This window comes from Diadema setosum, chromosome 13 (assembly GCF_964275005.1).
Source record: "Diadema setosum chromosome 13, eeDiaSeto1, whole genome shotgun sequence".
NCBI lineage: Eukaryota > Metazoa > Echinodermata > Echinoidea > Diadematoida > Diadematidae > Diadema > Diadema setosum.
This window is the reverse complement of record NC_092697.1, coordinates 24,064,924-24,083,303: the sequence shown is the minus strand read 5'-3', so window position 1 is coordinate 24,083,303 and position 18,380 is coordinate 24,064,924. Positions and strand designations below refer to the sequence as shown.

At 38.5% G+C, this 18,380-nt stretch overlaps 2 protein-coding genes across 4 annotated transcripts in view; both read right to left on the bottom strand.

Annotated features, from left to right (window-relative positions):
* Positions 1-18,380, bottom strand: part of LOC140236658 (uncharacterized) — a 46,629-nt gene that overhangs the window by 13,808 nt on the left and 14,441 nt on the right. For 2 of the 3 annotated variants that reach the window (XM_072316577.1, XM_072316578.1), the window contains 4 exons: positions 17,534-17,601; positions 8,936-9,229; positions 7,530-7,592; positions 5,998-6,264 (listed from right to left, as the gene is read on the bottom strand). In XM_072316577.1, the coding sequence (XP_072172678.1) occupies positions 5,998-6,264; positions 7,530-7,592; positions 8,936-9,229; positions 17,534-17,601 (692 nt within the window). The remainder of the gene's footprint in view (positions 1-5,997; positions 6,265-7,529; positions 7,593-8,935; positions 9,230-17,533; positions 17,602-18,380) is intronic. The other variant, XM_072316579.1, reaches the window with a different exon arrangement.
* Positions 4,353-5,078, bottom strand: LOC140237029 (uncharacterized). Its single transcript, XM_072316971.1, has one exon. It carries the CDS (start codon positions 5,076-5,078, stop codon positions 4,353-4,355), a length of 726 nt encoding a protein of 241 aa, XP_072173072.1.

Sequence of the window (18,380 nt, the reverse complement as noted above, 5' to 3'; positions counted from 1 at the left end):
TCTGAATAGAGGCGTAGAGGAGTTAACACAAAGAAGGATGTTAAATCACAACTCAGTGATTAAGGAGTTAATTTTGGTGTTTAAATCATTCAGATGATTGTTGTTTCGATGTTAACAGAAAAAGGTGTTATATTTAGCTGGATATGAAGTAATATCCCGAGGTTTTTGGTTAAGTTTAGTAGTTTATGTACATACATTATCAGCAACAAAACAGATTACAGATGTTTTGTATACAAGCAAATAAGTAACAACGGAATTACAAATGTTTTGAACAAGTATTCTGTGTCAGTTGAATGGACCATACATGTATATCCATTGCTGAAGATATTGAACTGGTTACATATCGCATATCCACTCACCCCAAAAGTTTGATACAGTAGAAGTTATTCCGAATTTACATAGCAAACTGAGCATTGAGCTTATAATGTGACATTATTCATAAGGAAACGAATAATGCTATTTACTGGTTCTTTTACAGTTTTGTGATAATCAGGATCATTATACATACTGTGGAAAAAAAAAAGATAACTCAAACAACACGTGGAAGTTGAAGTTCATGTACTTTATTTTGTATGTTACAGAAAATATGATGTGAAATGTATGCATACAATTGCTGGAAAACAGCTTGTTTCGGTTAGTTGTGAGCAGTAGCCAAAAACAGAATTTTGTTATTATGTAAAGGATACTTTTTGCACTTTTTCGTCAACAAAACAGAAAAGGAACAATGTTGCTGAAGTTCAAGTGACATTTGATTATGATCACACAGTTGTGGGCTATATTTGTAAGTAAGAGACAATTTTTTTTTTTTTTTTTTTGTGATGTCATGTTCTAATAACATGGTACTGCAGATGTACACAACATTGTATTATGGAAACCCTCACACCGGATGTCAAAATACATTTTTGGATTGGCAGGGGGGAGAGTTGTTATGTATGATTATGCACTGTTGGCTTGCCATAGTGTGGTTGCTATGACGACGGGCTCCGAATAAATGATGGCTACTAACTGGATGTGTCCGTGTCCATTGTCGTTTGTCACATAGTAAGAACACAACATATATACCACAAAACACTTTTATTACATAATAATGACCTTGAAATTTAATCCAAAATTTGATAAAAAACAATAAATCGCTCCATTTTCCTCATTGCACTGCATGTAAATGTGTTTTGAAAGACTTTTCACAGAGCAATATTTCACGAATTATGAAAGCTGACATTCTACCATATTAGGGTGCTAAACTATTTCTGCTCATCTTCCAGATTTAGTGTCAATTTGATCATGAATGTTATATCTTTGACCTTGAAGTGCTTCTAAAAATAGCTGTAAATTTGTTAACTACAAATTACGCACACAACAGGTGTTTTATGGCATGATATACTTGTTATTCTTCCACAAACACAGAAGCTTTTTATGATGTAAATGTTATATACTGGAATTAATCTATACGTGTTTGCGAGATATGTTACAATTAATTACTCTGTTCTGACAATGACCCTCAATTTCAATCAAAAATGGGGATGGTAATATTTTGTGATTTTGTGTGCATTTCCTATGGAAAACAGTACTTTTTGTGGTGAAACTCATAAAAACTTGACCATTTTTACTATCTATCACTTTGATTGGTTAATTCTATTCTAGTTATGGTAGGAAAGTGGGCTGTGACAATTTCCAATAAAAAAAACATGGTTATGCTGCAGAAAATAAAAACAAGGAAATACATAAGAAATTCCAAAAACAAGAAAATACATAAGAATTGAAATGATTTTGAAAGTTTTCATTAGGTACAGAACAAATTCCCCGAAAAAGAAGACTCTCAGTCCTTTTAATGTGCGTTTCACAGGCTAGAATACAAATTTTTTAATGTCCATAATTATCAATTATTATTACGTACTTTAATACATGGAGAGGAATAGGCATTTCTCATGATTTTGAAGGTCATAAATTGAGGGTCATTGTCAGAACAAAGCATTTGATTGGAACATATCTTGCAAGCATGTATAGATTAATTCCAGTATATAACATTTACACTATAAAAAGCTTTTGTGTTTGTGGAAGAATCACAAGTGTATCATGCCATAAAACACCTGTCGTGTGTGTACTTTGTAGTTTACAAATTTACAGCTATTTTTAGAAGTACTTCAAGGTCAAGGGTATAACATTCATGATCAAATTGACACTAAATCTGAAAGAAGAGCACAAATACTTTAGAACCTTAATATTGTAGGCTGTCAGCTTTCATAATTCTTGAAATATTGCTCTGTGAAAAGTCTTTCAAAACACACTTACATGCAGTGCAATGAGGAAAATGGAGCGATTTATTGTTTTTTATCAAATTTTGGGTTAAATTTCAAGGTCATTATTATGTGATAAAAGTGTTTTGTGGTATACATTACTAAAATATGTATAACAGACTATCCCTACTGCAAATATCACAGGGCTAGTGCTTTTCATTTTGAAAGCGTGGACATCTGAAATGTCCTCTAAACCCAATATGTGATATTACGTGGGAATTTGGCCGTTTACGACCATTTTCGGTGAGGTAAATTTGCCATTGAACATTTCGGGAGCAAAATTTCTTTGGTAACCCAAGATAATATAGGTAAATGTCTATCAAAATACAAAAATTGATGCTATTCCTAGGTGGGACGAAGGGTGATCCGTGACCTTGAATTTGGCACATTTTTCATTTTTGTCAACTTTGAGGGCGCTCTCCGTAAAAACGGTGATCATGAATGCGCCGATTTTTTTCAAAATTACTGAGCAAGTCAAAGCCTTCAACAGCATAATATTTTAGAACCTAAGGTGATGAAATGTGGAAGATATTAGCTTCTAAATATGCATTAAAATTTTCAAAATTAACATTTAACACCATTTTCGGTGATCTCGTGCACGTAAACGAAAAGTCAATTTCGCGTCACAGTCAGTTTTTCTTGCAAAGACTATAAAGTTCTCTCAATTTCCAGATAATGAACACTTTTGCATAAATATCCAAGCTAAAACAGTCAATCAAAAATGCCCAATTTTCTTTTAACTAATTTTTTGGAATGCGCACCGGTTGCTATGCGAGGCTGTATCTTAGCAACCAATTGACCTTGGGGCAAAATATTTTGGGATTTTCCGTCAGACACTTTGGGGAACATTTGGTGCGATTTTTAAGAAAATCGGAGGGGGTCGGGTGACAACTTTTCTGAAAATTGGATGATTTGACGTGGATTGACCCCAAAAACTCACAAAATTCATTAACTGACTTATTGGGTGGTCTATATACAACACATATCAAAATAGAGAAATTGCAATTTGTTACTTCTATAAAAATACTCTCTAAAAAATCAGTATTGGTATCAAGATCACAACGGCGATTAAAAGATATGTCTTTGTGTACATATAATCCAACACCTCCTCCGCGTTTTGTTTTGCGATTGTTACCAACAAACTCATAATCATTCATATTGCACAGTGATAAAGGGGAATTATCATTTATCCATGTCTCGCTGATGCCAACAATTTTTGTTTGCATACACAAAGAAGATAGAAAAAGTGACAAATCATCAAAATTATGACACAAGCTTCTCACATTAATATGAATACATGACAAATATTTACTGAGATCATCATTAGAATATCTATTTTCAATAAAGTCATTAAACTCCTCCGGTGTACAATTTGTTTGAAGTGAATCATTATTTATTTCAGATTCAGGTGGTGATAGAAATTCATTAAGAGTATCAAAGTCAATATCATCGAGACATCCTAGAAATCTACGCTTACACGACATTACACACGATTGCACACAAAATACAAATATACATATACATATAAGGTGAATAGATCAACCTGAGCACACAAGAAAAAGGAGTAAAATACCAATCGAAGATAAAATGATGCTTGGAGGGTTGTCATATTTCAAAAATGATTAGTTAAAGGCATAATTCACCATTTGCAGATGAAAGCATTAGTGCTTTAAAATAGTTCTAAAATGTGAGTTAGGGATAGAAACAACCACTGTCAAAATTTGAATCCGTATAATCGATGTTAAGTGTTGTTAAATGCACAAAATGTGAACAATAGTTATAATAAAAATGTTTCCAGACTAAACCGTATACAGTTACGGTTTACTGAGAAAAACCCTGATATCTCCTTATATTTTAGGTTTTATTGCAAATATTTCATATGGTAGGATGTTTTATGATACAACAGACCTACACATATGCATCAAATGTGATATCTTGAACATTTTTGAAATCACTGCTCCCAAAGGTAAACTGGACCTTTAAAAGTTAGGATGAGAACTAGTGTTATTATTTTCATTGCACAAAACTATGTTTATGAATACAAAGATTACACGTAGCTTACAACCTGGTCAGATCGGCTTTGCTGTGAATTTGTCTGCGCATTGTTTTTCCGTCTGATGTCCTCACTGATACAATGATTCTGCCATCTTGTGACCAAGCGGAGACAACTTTGCTGTTCTGTGTTCTACTGGCAAGAAAGGCATCATGGAGGAGAGATCGATTGGAGTCAGTCAAGTCTTCACAGATGCTCAGACCGGTGCCTTTCAGCTTCTTTCTGTTCGTGAGCAGGTGTTGGCGAAGTCGGTATGATGTCATCTTCACAATTATCGCTCTCGGCTTGGATGATCCGACTGGCGGTGGAGATCGTCGCTGAACGCGGTGACTGCGATCAATGTCATCTCGTCGTAGCTCCACTCCGAGCTTCTGATTGGCGATCCGACAGACAACGTCATCTGTGTTTTCCTTGTCAGCTTCCGCGACACCAAAAATGCGCAAACAGTTTCTGCGGGAGTACTGCTCCTGATTGTTCAGGTCAGATTGCAGTTTTGCAATCAGGTGGCGATCCTTTTCAGCATTTACCTTGAGTGCAGCAAGATCTCGCTCTGAAGAGTCTACTTTATGCTGAAGATCAAGAATCTGCCCAGCCTGTTCCTCGAGTCTAGTGAAGAGCTCCTGGAATTTGGAGTCAAGTGCTTGTATCACAGCTTCTTTCATGACCTTCAGTACCTCATCATCCTGGAGGATCTCCTTAATGAGGTTCTTTGTTGTCCGGGTACCAGCCATTGTGTCGTGAAGAAGTAAACCCAGGTGGCAAGAACAATATATAATACTACACAGTCCAGTGAGGCAACTTCAATAGATTCCGCGGAGCAAGTAGAGGCAATTTCAATGGGATGAGTGGGGCAAGATAAGGCAACACTGGTCTTATAGTTGAACGATCCAGTTAGACCACATGAAGATGAGTGTATGGGACTGCAGCTTGTCCACAATCCAAAATGGGCTGTCAGACTACCAAGAAAAAGTTGGCAAGAGTGTGCAAAAATCTCAATAAAAATATAAAGTTCTCACCACATAAGATTCTCCAAGCATCCAAGAGGCAAAAGTGTTACATCATTGCATATCTGTGATTCCAGAAGTGTGAATTTTAAGCAAATATGAGGAGCTAGTTGAGGAGCTTGCCTTCAGCTTGTCTCGGGCAGATGTATTGAGAAAGTGCATATTATCCCCTCCCCCTTTTTCTTTTGGTTGTTGTTGTTGTTTTGGTTTTTTTGTGGGGGGGGGGGCTTTTTTTAATCTTGTTGTAACAAACAATGCAAGTAAGGGAAATAATTATAGTTTCACCTCTCATACTAGGGAAATATTGTTACAATGTACATATTTCTGAATTAGATTGTTCCACTGAGTGAGTTTGGTCAATGACATACAAGCGGTGTATACATATCTCAAAATATACACTGCCATATTGGTGTTCATTATCACAGGGTTTGCCTGTACACAATGTATTACCATCAATACCATTAATGACCACCAATGTGACTATGATCATTATTCTTATCTTTGTATTCATAAGAATAACCACACCATTCCTATATTAGTATCATGACAATGTTGTTGTTGTTGCTGTTACTGTTGCTGCTGTTGTTGTTGTTGTTGTTGCTGTTGATATCATCAACACTTGATACTGAAAATGTTGGATACATACCATGTGTATATTCAGCCCTTGAAGAATTCCAGGACTGTCCCTGCTGATCCATACACGTCACCCAGGCAGACAAATTGTCCTCATTTAAGGTAATAAACTGCATATCGTCGCTTGGAAGACCTACGGTGTGTTTGAAAACCTGACCTCTGACAGCATAGTGAAGCACGCAATCAATTTTCGATGACATCGATACGGTGGGCTGCCATCGTACTATCACATAATTCTTCTGCACCTCTGGCCTCCATATGCACAGCACTAGAGCAACATCTGTGGAGAAGAAATATATACAACAAACTATACGTGAATGAAATGCTGCAAGCTCTATACAATTGCACATTCTTAGCACAGAATAGCAGAGAAGGGCTATTGGTCAGAACGAACTTCATAACAAAAATTCACCTAATTGCTATTTTAAACTTCTCTTTCACCAAACATCATCAAATCCATTCACGGGGGGCCTCCAATGCCCCCTCCAGATCTCGGCGGTCAACCGCACAATCGCGATGAAAATTGGCACACACATTGCCTATGACGTAATCTAAAGTACCATGACATTAAGTTTTTAACAAATTATCATTTATGCTAAATTATGCTAATTTATGCATAATGATGCATAAAATCAGACAATTTGGTATAAATCACTAAATAAAGCTCAAAACTGGCAAATTTTTTGGGTAAATATTCTTTTTAGTGTCCTTAGCAAATGTAAGAGAAAAAATGTGCAATCAGAGAAAAATTTCTTCAGTTTTTAATTGTTTTTTAATTTCTTATGTATTTCTCTGTTTTTTTGACTTTATGTTTTTCATTGTTTTTTCGATGAAATTTGTCCGCGACATTGTTCCGAACAAGAAAATATGTTATTAATTGATTTTAATCAATAAAACCCCAAAAGAATCATGCTTTTATGAAATTTGCCTGTAAACACAGTTTGCATTGAAATTGTACATGAATTCACGTTTTTGAGCAATTTTTGGTCCGACATGCACGTACACTATACATATTTATGCGCAACTTCGGAACCGCGCGCCCGGGCATCGCAAATTTGGTGTCAAAAGATGCGGGAGACTCGAAAGAAAAAAGTCATGAAACGTCGCGGCGATAGCTTTTCGCGTTTGTGATACATCGTGCGAAACGTTGAGGGCCCCCCGGCCTAGTTAGGGTTAAAGATCATAAAATTCTAAGAGGAATTCCAAGTTATTTGATGAAAATTGGTTTTGAAAAGGTTGAGATATCCAAAACAAAGCAATCCTAATAAATGTGGGACCCACCTCTTATTAGGATCACTTTGTTTTCCTTTGTTAATGGATATATCAACCATTTTAATACTGATTTTCATTGAATAAACTGTGAATTGTATGTTCTTTAATATTTCATAAGTGATTTCTAGTTATTTCTCAAAAAGTGAAAAGCTTCATAATCCCCATCTCAACCAAAAACTACACTATTCCTTTAAAATCAACAAAATGATAGTTTACACCCAACCCTGTCCTCCTGCAGACTATGGAAAAAAAGTTTGGTTCTGAGCATCTCACCACTGTCTGATACCAATGAACGGAGGCCACTGTCTGTGCAGACATGCTGAGAACTGGAGTTTCCTGTAAACAAGCAGCAATAATACTCATATCAAGCTAGAGTATAATGAAATATGTCAAGCATACTACATCTCACACATTGCACTGAGAAGGAATACCATTAATAGCAAAGCAATCTTCAGACAATCAATATAAAGTGCTACTGATCACTGACTTTATGGTGCTCTGTGTCATTTGTTATTTTGGCAACTCTTGAATTTGACTTCTGACACAAACTATCGTTTCAGCTAAGTAGTAATTGAAGATGATGCATGTTTCTCAAGTACAAGTAGATATTACCACTGGAGATTTCTTGCTGAAGTCATGGTTAGAAAATTGAATATATGTCTGAATCAAAGCACAATGGCATGTCACCACTGCTATGTTCAAGCCATTACTTGTCTTTTTATTTCCATCCTTGCCCCTAAACAAACATCAACACTACAGTAGATGTTCCTAGTAAATTGATGGATTAAAATCAATGATACATACAATGTATAGTACAGTATCCTTTCACCTTGACCTTTGAAATCAAACTGTGACCTTTAGAGAGCATGAACACACAAATGTCTTGATACATCATCACCTGAAGGTTACCATACAGCAGTAATTGTGTCAGGGTTGTGGATGATTTAGCTCATTATGAAATCAAAATGGCATGAAGTGTGATTTTAGGAAATCAATAATTGTATTTTCTCAAGCTACTTAAATGTCTATCCTACATGAATTTGACCTGATGCTTACAGAAAGCACACATTTATGTAAACTCATTCCCTACTTTCCACACGAGGATGTGTATTTTCTGCTGAAATTTGCCACTGTGAAAAATTGCTAGACGAAGTCAGCTTGTGCACTCATAAATGTAGGACAAATACAGGAGTCTCCTATTTCCCTCCCCCCCCCCTTTCTTTTTTTGAATGCTCACTCGGAAGAAAACAAACAAAAATTTAATATTTGTGTGTCTCTCAGGCAATGTGATACAAAAAATAAACAAACAACACTCTGCAGAATAGAAATTTCTGAAATCACCCATCCTTCAGGAGTATCCAAAGGCGATACATAGTATGCATCTGGCAGCATTATGACAATGACAATTATTTCATTATTTATGGCAGAAACAGGATGGTCACGGCACTGCAAAGAAGCTGACACATATGAAAATATGATTTTAAAACTCATTTACCTGTCACTTAAGGTTATCATTGTGCATAGTCCCTAAAACCCTGGGATTATGACATACATTTGTACATAATTGACATAGCAGATCAACATTATCTATTCTACAGTGACACCATACACAAAGTGCTATGCAACTTCTATACACATGTACAGCTGCAATGCTCATAGAAAGACAAACTCTCACCCACCTGGAATAAATGGCAGTTCAGGAGAGGAAGGTGTATTAGACTGTCCATTATTCTTTGAAGTATCACATCTTACGCTGATGAGCCATGTTGATGACATGCTTATATCACTGACCAATGAAAGACCATATGATGTGGGCAGGTCAATCAAGTAGACTTCAGAGCTGTATGCTAATCTGTATAACAGTTCACAGTTGGACACATCGACTGGAGAGGGTGAGGAGACTCCCCACTTCACACTGGTGTTGTTGGTCCTGGAATTGAAGTCTACACAGATGTGGGTTGCAGTTTCACTACCTGCAAGACAAAAACAGTCAATGTAATGTCTGAAAGACTGCAGCAGGTATTAAAGTACAGTGTACATGCAACACTCATAACATGAAAGCATTGGGACAAAATTTATGAGGTCATTTTCCTTTCCTTGTGATTATAAGCAAACGTAAAATCCCAATGCTATGCACAGGATATGTAAAGCACATATTAGCATGCCCGTTATTAGAGTTAATAGTCTTGACATCTTGCAATAATGCTCTTGTCTCTAGATTTAATACCAACATAAACATACCGGTACACATGTATGCACATACATATAATACACACACACACTAGGGCTGCATTTTTTAAAAGTTGGGGGGGGGGGGAGGTTATACAATGTATTTCTCGTGCCCAGGGGGAAAAAAATAAATAAAAAGGCCTTCAGCATTTTCTGGTGCCACTTCATCAAAAAGGGCCCAAGTGGTTAAACCCTATATTAACTTTTAAATATATGCAAACAGTGCCCCCTCCCCCCCCCCCCCAAAAAAAAAAAAAATCGGGTTGCACCGGCCCTGCACACACACACACACACATAAAGATGAAGAAGCTGACACTATAACATCCACTGGTAATTGTCTGCTTTCACCTGTTCTTCTTCATTTCAATCCTTTATTAAATTTCTTTGGATCAAGGTCTCCTTGAGGGGAATGCACCCAAAACAGATTCAGTGAATGCAGGCATATTAGCGGCACACATCAGTAAAGTTTGAGGAAAACTAGACAATCTGTTTGGTTATGAATTGTTGAAGTTTTTGTTTTAAAATCTACTGCATACATGTACCTATTACATGTATCACATTGTATGTGTTGCCATCATGGCATAAAAGAAGAACATACAATTCCTATCAATGTCACAGCAGGACAACAACAAAGAGAAAATATACAGAGAATTTAACAACAAAATGTACATTTTCTACATTTCTAGCAAAATGAAAGTGCACTGACTTTAAGTGTACCTCCTTGTGAAGGAAAGGGCATTAAATAATACTGTGCTTGTCAAGAACAAGTCATATGAATAACTGCACTTTTCATTAAAAAATGAATTTTGCAGAATTTTCTTTTCTTTCGCATTATCCTACTGTGACATCACATCTGCTGCAATCTTCTTAATCAAGTAACGGCTGCACTGAACTTTTTGAATGGATGATTTGATTTACCTCATTTAGAACTTTACTGATGAGTTTTTCATAATTGCTGAATTCAATAAATCCACCGTATGCATGCAAACGTGGATATATTTGGTAAGGTATAACAATTTCCCTTTAAAGTGTTGTCCCCTTGAAAGCCAGCTTACTAATGTAACATGTACATTGTACACACTGCTGAGTTGCAAATGCTTCGCCTTGGCTTTTGATTTTGGACCTTTACAAATGTCAGTCCATATCTTTTTCTTATCTATCAGTCATTGTTATCATTTTCCTTGAACATTTTGTAGTCCTTGACTGAATTATCTCAATGTTAGTGGAGTATCTCACAAATGCACTGATCATGGAATTTGCCCTTCTCTTTGACTGACGGTTCATTTGTTTCCAAAGCAGTTGATATAATTACGTCCTTAGAACCAAGTTGGCATGCCCTGTTACAGCACATTTTGTTTAATTGCACATCTTGGTAAATTACCAAAATGTGCAGTGGAGTTACCAAAATGTGCCGTAACATGTTATGGCACATTTTGGTAATGGCACATTTTGGTAAATGTACCAAAGTGTGCAGGACATTGACGGCACATTTAGGTAACTTTCTGCTCCTCCACAATCATCACAAAAACAAATTAAAACTGTATCGCCACTAATGACCCAGTATTATGAAAGTGCCATGGCAGCACAGGGACTCAATACATTGACCTACGTTCTATGCCAGAAAAATGCCCCCCCCCCCCTTCACAAAATTACTAGCACTGAACACTAGTCCTGCCTGGAACAATTATTGATCACCTTAATTGAATTCTTACTCCTGGAATGCTACATCTCCTACCAATGCACTTGACCTACACTTACTTTGGGACTCTACCCCCGAAGAATAATCCTCACCAAGTTTGACTGTCTCAAATTCGCCCACTGGTTCTGAAGAAGATGGAAATGTATTTTCCCCCTTGCCCCCCCCCCCCCCCCAGTCTCCAAGGGGGACCCCTCCCCCAGTATCCAAGGGGGATACCCTAGGTATTCCCATTAACAAATTATATTCCAGGCTCTGTAAAGATATCCACGTATAACATATCTTGCATGTAATGCTTTTTGGCCTGGAACACAAATTTCTACCTATTTCCCCTGGGGGTCATATGGGGGTCATATGCCCAACAGAAACAACCTTATTACCCATCTTCCTAATGATGATCCCCACCAAAATTGATTGAAATTCGCCCACTGATTCTGAAGAAGAAGATCTATAAAAATGTGTTTTCCCCCTTGGCCCCCACCTCTCAAACTTTCATCCCCATCTAGGGGCCCAAACGGGGCCCCAGAAAACGAAAAGCAATTGCAATGTGAGCTAAAAAAAGTGTCTTGCCTGTCTTTACTGCAGGACCATATCACCTTAATTCCTTAACTGTATCAACTCTCAAGCCCATCCATGGATTTTTAGTTCAGTTGCCAAAATGTGCAGATTGTCCAAAATGTGCAGGCAAGTCCACTTTTAACTGCACATTTTGGTAACAGTTGATCCCGTCAGGTATAGGTGCACTATCGGCACATTTTGGTGACAAATTTCTTTTACCAAAATGTGCAGTTACCAAAATGTGCCATAACATGCCCTCAGACACACAGTCATGGAAATACACAATAAACTCAGGTTAAAAAAAAAAAGTAGAAAATCACTGCATTACATAATCTGTGGGACATGTATACAAAAATGCCTCACATCTAAAAAGTGGGTGCAAAGTTCTGGAAGTTTGCATATATATATCATTTTGCCATGTTGAAAATTGACACCTACAAATTTTCTCTCAGCCACATTCAATGAGTTTATTATTTATTTAATCTTTACAAAAACGTCACAATACATGTACATAATTTGTATATTCTACAAATTTCACTAGATTTACACATGTAAGAAAATCCATCTGTGCTAATTTCCCATAAACAACATGAAGCTAGAGAAGCCCACAATGTAGTAATTACAGTCTCTAGAACTTCCACCACTGGGCTTTATTCCTCCCAATCCTGTTCAGTATAAACACAGAAAAAGGTTGTGTCTATTAAAAACACAAGTCTGCCCACAAGGTTTCTTTCTAGGATATGACCTAAAAGAGTGATCATTTTACAAGCAGTAGGCATAATAGTTCAGCACAATTACATGGTGTGCTTTTTCAATCAGTGACATACTGTACACTTTGTGAAGTCACTCTGCTACCCAATCTGTTGCACAGATACTGGAAGGGTCTGTTTCAGTCACATACACTGACATACTGACCCCATCCTTGCTGGTGAGATTGACTGTTCAAAATCTTGTGGTTGTACACTGTATCTACGTATGTAACTGTAAGTCATGTTGGTGACAGAGGTATAGTTGATCGTAGGGTATCCTCAAACCATTTCAGTGCTGTTCAGTCCTGCTCTCAACTCGACTCTTATCTTACTAACAAATAATTTCATCATTCTCTAGGTTTAATATCCTCTAGATTTCAGAAGCATTTAACACTTGCAGTTCTACTCAGTAGAAGTTCTACACAAGGTTGGTAATAAAAGTCAGTTAATGACAATAAACTATTTTGTATTGTTAATGGTGGCATGTTTCAAATCATCAATTCTTATTGATTTAGGAAAGTACAGTATGATCGAGAGTACCACCTACAACATTGTATCATCACCGTAAGGACCTGCAGCTTGTTTATTCCAAAAGTATAAAACAAATTCGCCTAAGTTTTGCCTCAAATATGCCATAAATACTGCAGTTTCGAATATCATGACCGTCCTGTTGGATTCTGAATCTCCATAGTGAAATAACACCATTTTACCCTGTGTTCACATTGGTCCCCGCGATGCGGGGACAGCAACAAGAGATCTTATCTTTTTTACGACTGACCGTTCACATTGGTATCTTATCTGTCCCCGAGCTGTGGGGGCATTTTGGGGCTTTGAGTGAGCTCTGCCACTTGAATCCAGGCATAGCGCATGCGCACATTTGATGACCACAGCTGGACGCTATCAATTGCGCCCCAAGGTCACTCTCCCCTCCAAATCTTGTCCCCGTACCCGACTTGCTTTGCGGGGACGAGGGGACAAGTCCCAGCGAGCATTCACATTATGGTTTTTGAGGAGAAAGTCCCACAGCTCGGGACTTTCCCCGCGTCGCGGGGACCAATGTGAACGCGGGGTTAGTGTGTGCGCTGCATTTTCTTTGCGCGGCTTAAAAGGGAACTTCAATATCGGCACCCCCTTCCTCAATAGGTAATACACATGAATTTCACAGTCATGCGTCATGTTCGCAATTTACTATTTATACTAAGCGGATGTGTACTGTAACTGAACCGTGTTCAGTTTGTTTGTTTGTTTAGGAGTTTGTTTTTCGTGTCTTCGTTATTATTTTCATAGCTTACGGCACTTAATCCCACACGTACAATATTCAGGGCTCGACCTTAGCGGGAGCCCGGGGACCATTGGCTCCCCAGAATCGCTACGGGCTCCCCAGAAATGTATGAAAAAAGCCCGGCTGGCTCCTTAAGTTTTTTGCCGTATAGCCACACGTTTCAAGACAGAATCATAGTTTATGTACACAATCACACTATTGACGAGCGCGAGCGGCCCCGGCGCGCGCAGCGAGCCCTGACGCTCGAAGTTATTATCCCTGCAATTGCAATATAGACTACACACTGAACATATTTCATTCTCCAGCCGGCCCACGTTGCCCGCATGTGTGTGTGTCTGTGTGTACCCGACGTGTGTGTGTTCCTATCTTCTATTATAGAATACTAGTAGTGTGCGCACTTGCAATTCGCTGCTTGCGTACTGTGTACGCCGAATGGAACTTCGCGCACCTGAATCCCTGTCGCCTACGGACCGTGGATGTTTACATCGATCGCCGTGGTATCCCCATGTGTGGCCGGCTGGGGAGCGTGAGTACATTTAGTAGCTTAGCTATCACACACTGTAGCCAGCTGCCACTATAAACAGTACCCTATTTTGTTTTGAGTCGGGGTAGAAGCACTCCGTTGTGCAATGTCTGCTTCTTTTTCTCTTCTTCTTCCGCTTTTCCCTTGCCTCCCAAGTATGAAATGATTTTTAGAATGTTGTGTGTGTGTGTTTTGTAACGTTATTGCATCATTTTTCTGCAAGGAAGAGGTGAGTTTCTGTTCGTGTATTGATGAGCACTGCAGTAAATGTGCAGGTGAAAAGCGTTCGAACTTTCTTTCCCGAGTATCGTGGAAACTCGATGTATTTCTAGGCCTATTAAAGGAGATCTCATATAACAGAATACTTATAACAAACTATTTTCCGATCAAAATGAATTAATTTCCTTTGTTTTGTATCATTTATTGACGATCCCAAGGATCTCGTCGCAATACAGAGTTTCCAATGTGTATTAATTTTCGCGTAGCTTTCGGTGCTGCAAACTTTTGCTAGGGCCTAATCCTACTACTAAACTTATCGTTCTATTTCTGTCGTTTCTCACACCTCGTTTGGTACGATTTCTTCCATTTTATATCACTTTATCCGTTCCCTTTATACTTTGAAATATTTAAACAATGCTTTCAAGTGTCTCGCACTGTTATTTTCGTAACAGCGATTTCTCCGCTTTGCTGCAATACTTTTGCTAGGGCCTAATCCTACTACTAAACTTATCGTTCTATTTCTGTCGTTTCTCACACCTCGCTTGGTACGATTTCTTCCATTTTATATCACTTTATCCGTTCCCTTTATACTTTGAAATATTTAAACAATTCTTTCAAGTGTCTCACACTGTTATTTTCGTAACAGCGATTTCTCCGCTTTGCTGCAATACTTTTTCGAATCGAAGCGACGTGTGTTGTCTTTTCTAAATATTTGTGTTGTTGGGAGGTGTTGATACTTTGTATTTGTTATTTATTTTCCTCGGTTTTTATCTCGAGGGACTGTGCGTGTTTCTTAATGTTCATAGGAAAAGGCTAAAATGATCTGAGTGATGTCTGATGGTGATGATGAAAACTACGCTGGTATAAAAAGACAGCTTACTGCAAATGCTGAGCGTACTTGCCGTTCGTTTTATTTCACTTTCCCTCTTATTCTTCTTCCCCCTTACTCTTCTTTCCCCTCCAAAGAATGATAAAAAAAAAAGAAATTACATACACCTCACAACAAAAAGATCCACGATCTACCAACCTTCGTAAAGTTAAATCTAAATGTTCGATATCAGCACAGAATAAGGAGAAAACATGTCATGAATTACAATAAATTAGAGCGAAGAGATTGTGAAATACTGAATACGTGCGCGCAGTCTCTTCGGCTCGAAGAAACTTGACACCCACCCCGCTCCCCTTGTGGAAATTTCCACAAAAGCAGGTGCCACACCCAGGTGCGTGCCAGACGAAAGAATGCGCGCACTGGAATAAACAGCGTGTAAATATCTTGAAAATATCGATCTCGAGAAGAACCAGCTCAGTTGAATTAAAGGAATCATTGCAAAGATACCGTGATTCTACAATTCTATAGCCTTTCTTTTGGTGCATAGCAGGAAACATCAGTCGAATATGGTGTACTTAATCGAATATCTTATGTTCCCTGAACAATAAAAAAAGAATCGATTAATCAGTCAATTAAAAAGGCAATCACAGAAATACTTAAAAGGTCTCGTATGCCCAGACAAATTCACTATGAAGTAGGTCCAATGAGATGCAGTCATCACATGGTTAGACAGCAAAATCATGACAATTAATTTCAGTTCATGCTCATCATAACTGCATATTACTTTTCAAAGTTTTGGCTATCAACATTCGTTCGTAGGTGTTTTTTTTTTTTTTTTTTGCATGTTTTTCCTCGTGAAAGACGTAATGACTTCTTCGTATCGAATGTAAACTGCATGTTAAATACCGTAAACAAGCCATCAGCTCAGCTATGGCACATTCGATCCATCGAACTTGCAGTAACCTCTATAGGCAGGAGCACATGGCGCATTCCTTTAACTTGAAAGTACAACCACGTGTTTGCACATTGGCGCAACCACACACAGCGCGGCATTTTGCGATCATCGTTATAGCAGACTTTCCGATTCCAGTCAGGGTAAAAGAAATTGGAATACCGGTACTTTCGGAAAATACTGATGTTTAAAATCCAGTAAAATTAAAAAGCTTGAAAACAGCGCATGATTATGTTTTATAGTAAACAATAGTTGGAAACACCGAACAGAGTTTTGCATTCACTCACACAGAAGCTTTCTTGAGAAGATGAAAGCATCCCCCTTCCCTGCTAGATAGTGGAAGCTTCCATAACCAGCCCAGCAAGTTTCTGGAGGTACATACTGTACATGCACTTGTAGTCTTGTACACATGCATTGAGAGAAAGCAATCAATCACCGCTGAACATTGCGTAGTTTGGATTCTTTATCGTGCTAGTGACCAGCTCGATACTTCGGCATGTATCGTAATGTTATGTTAAAGAGCTTGTAGGCCTTATAAGTCGACAAGTTTAAATCAAAATGGCAAAAAAGAGGGAGGTGGAAAAAATACAGATTCTGGTGGAAAATATGGATTTTGGAGCTGCTGAGTACGGATTTGTGCTTCCAAAGGTTGGCAGCTCTGCTGATCAATCAACATGTGGCGTTACATAATTGTTTCTAACCCACACCTTGCAGCTAAAAAAAGAAGAACCGAGAAAGAAAGATAATAATTATGAACAGACCAGGGTAAGAAATTACACAAGGGAATGGGAGAGGGACCACACAAAACACCTACACACACACACGCAGGTGCACGGCAGGCACAGGCACAGGCACACACACACACACACACACACACACACACACACACTGTGACTGTGCTAAAACCCGTTAGATACTAAGAACCAGGTATCTCCGGCTTGTGTCTGGAGAAATGCATGTTATATCTAAACGAAATCTTCTCCACCAGGTTAATACATGTACATGTAATAGACCTCTACTGCTGATTGTGACTGAGGGAAACGTGGCTCTCTAAAACTCAATTTGGCTCCCTAAAAAGGTCCCTGAGGAGCCCGGCTGGCTTCCTAGAAAAAAAGTTAAGGTCGAGCCCTGATATTGTACTTTATCAGTCCATGCGCAAACAGTCATGATACGGGGGGTGCCGATGTTCAGGTACCCTGCTGATAGTGCATAGTGATACATGGTAGATGTGTACTCTTACCATACATTTCATGGTGCTCAGTCACAGTACCACGTGAAGGGGAAAAAAGGATTGTACTTCTGTGCAGTCTGAAATTGGAACAGTGCGGTCAATGCAGTGCAGTGCAGTGGTGGCGAGACCCAAGTCCTAACGGTTAGCTACTTATAGACCTTATGTATCTTTACTGCGACCAGCAGCCCCATACGCATAGCGTAATGGGGCTGCGCACTGTATGTAGCATTCAGGATCATGACAGGGTAGTATCGCGGACAAATATCGTTGGAGAAATTTTTCGATTTTAAGTTGATATTTATCCGTGATACTACCCTGTCATGATCCTGAATGCTACAGTGCGCAGCCCCATTACGCTATGCGTATGGGGCTGCTGGTCGCTTCAAGTTGTAGCTACTGTACTAAGCTAGTACAATGGGGGGTTTTGTTTCTGGACACTGAAGTTCGCTAGCGAAAACTTACCTATTTTACTTGTACATAGAACATGCACCCTTCTTTACCTCAAAGACTTGATAACTCTGAAAACGGCGTGAGAATTAACCTGCTAAATCGTTGGATTTTCCCCTTCAAAGTGACTCCATGTACGAATGTATCAAAGAGAGTTGTGCACGTGTTGATTTTGTACGGGAAATATATAGGGAGCGAGCGTGCACAGTTTTTACATTCTCGCCGTACGATAGATGCCATCGAACATTCGACTGAACTGGCCTAATGACATGTGTGTATAACTCGTAACACCTTTTGAGACTTTCATTGCGTCATTTTCATTACAGACGCACTTACAATACGCGTCCGATCCCACAACCTGTCCGGTCCCACAACGCTTGGTGATACTATAGTATGAGTACAGTAGACT

Bases quoted from the DNA above. Each gene is read 5' to 3' on its own strand.
- LOC140237029 (XM_072316971.1), bottom strand. From the start codon at position 5,078: ATGGCTGGTACCCGGACAACAAAGAACCTCATTAAGGAGATCCTCCAG.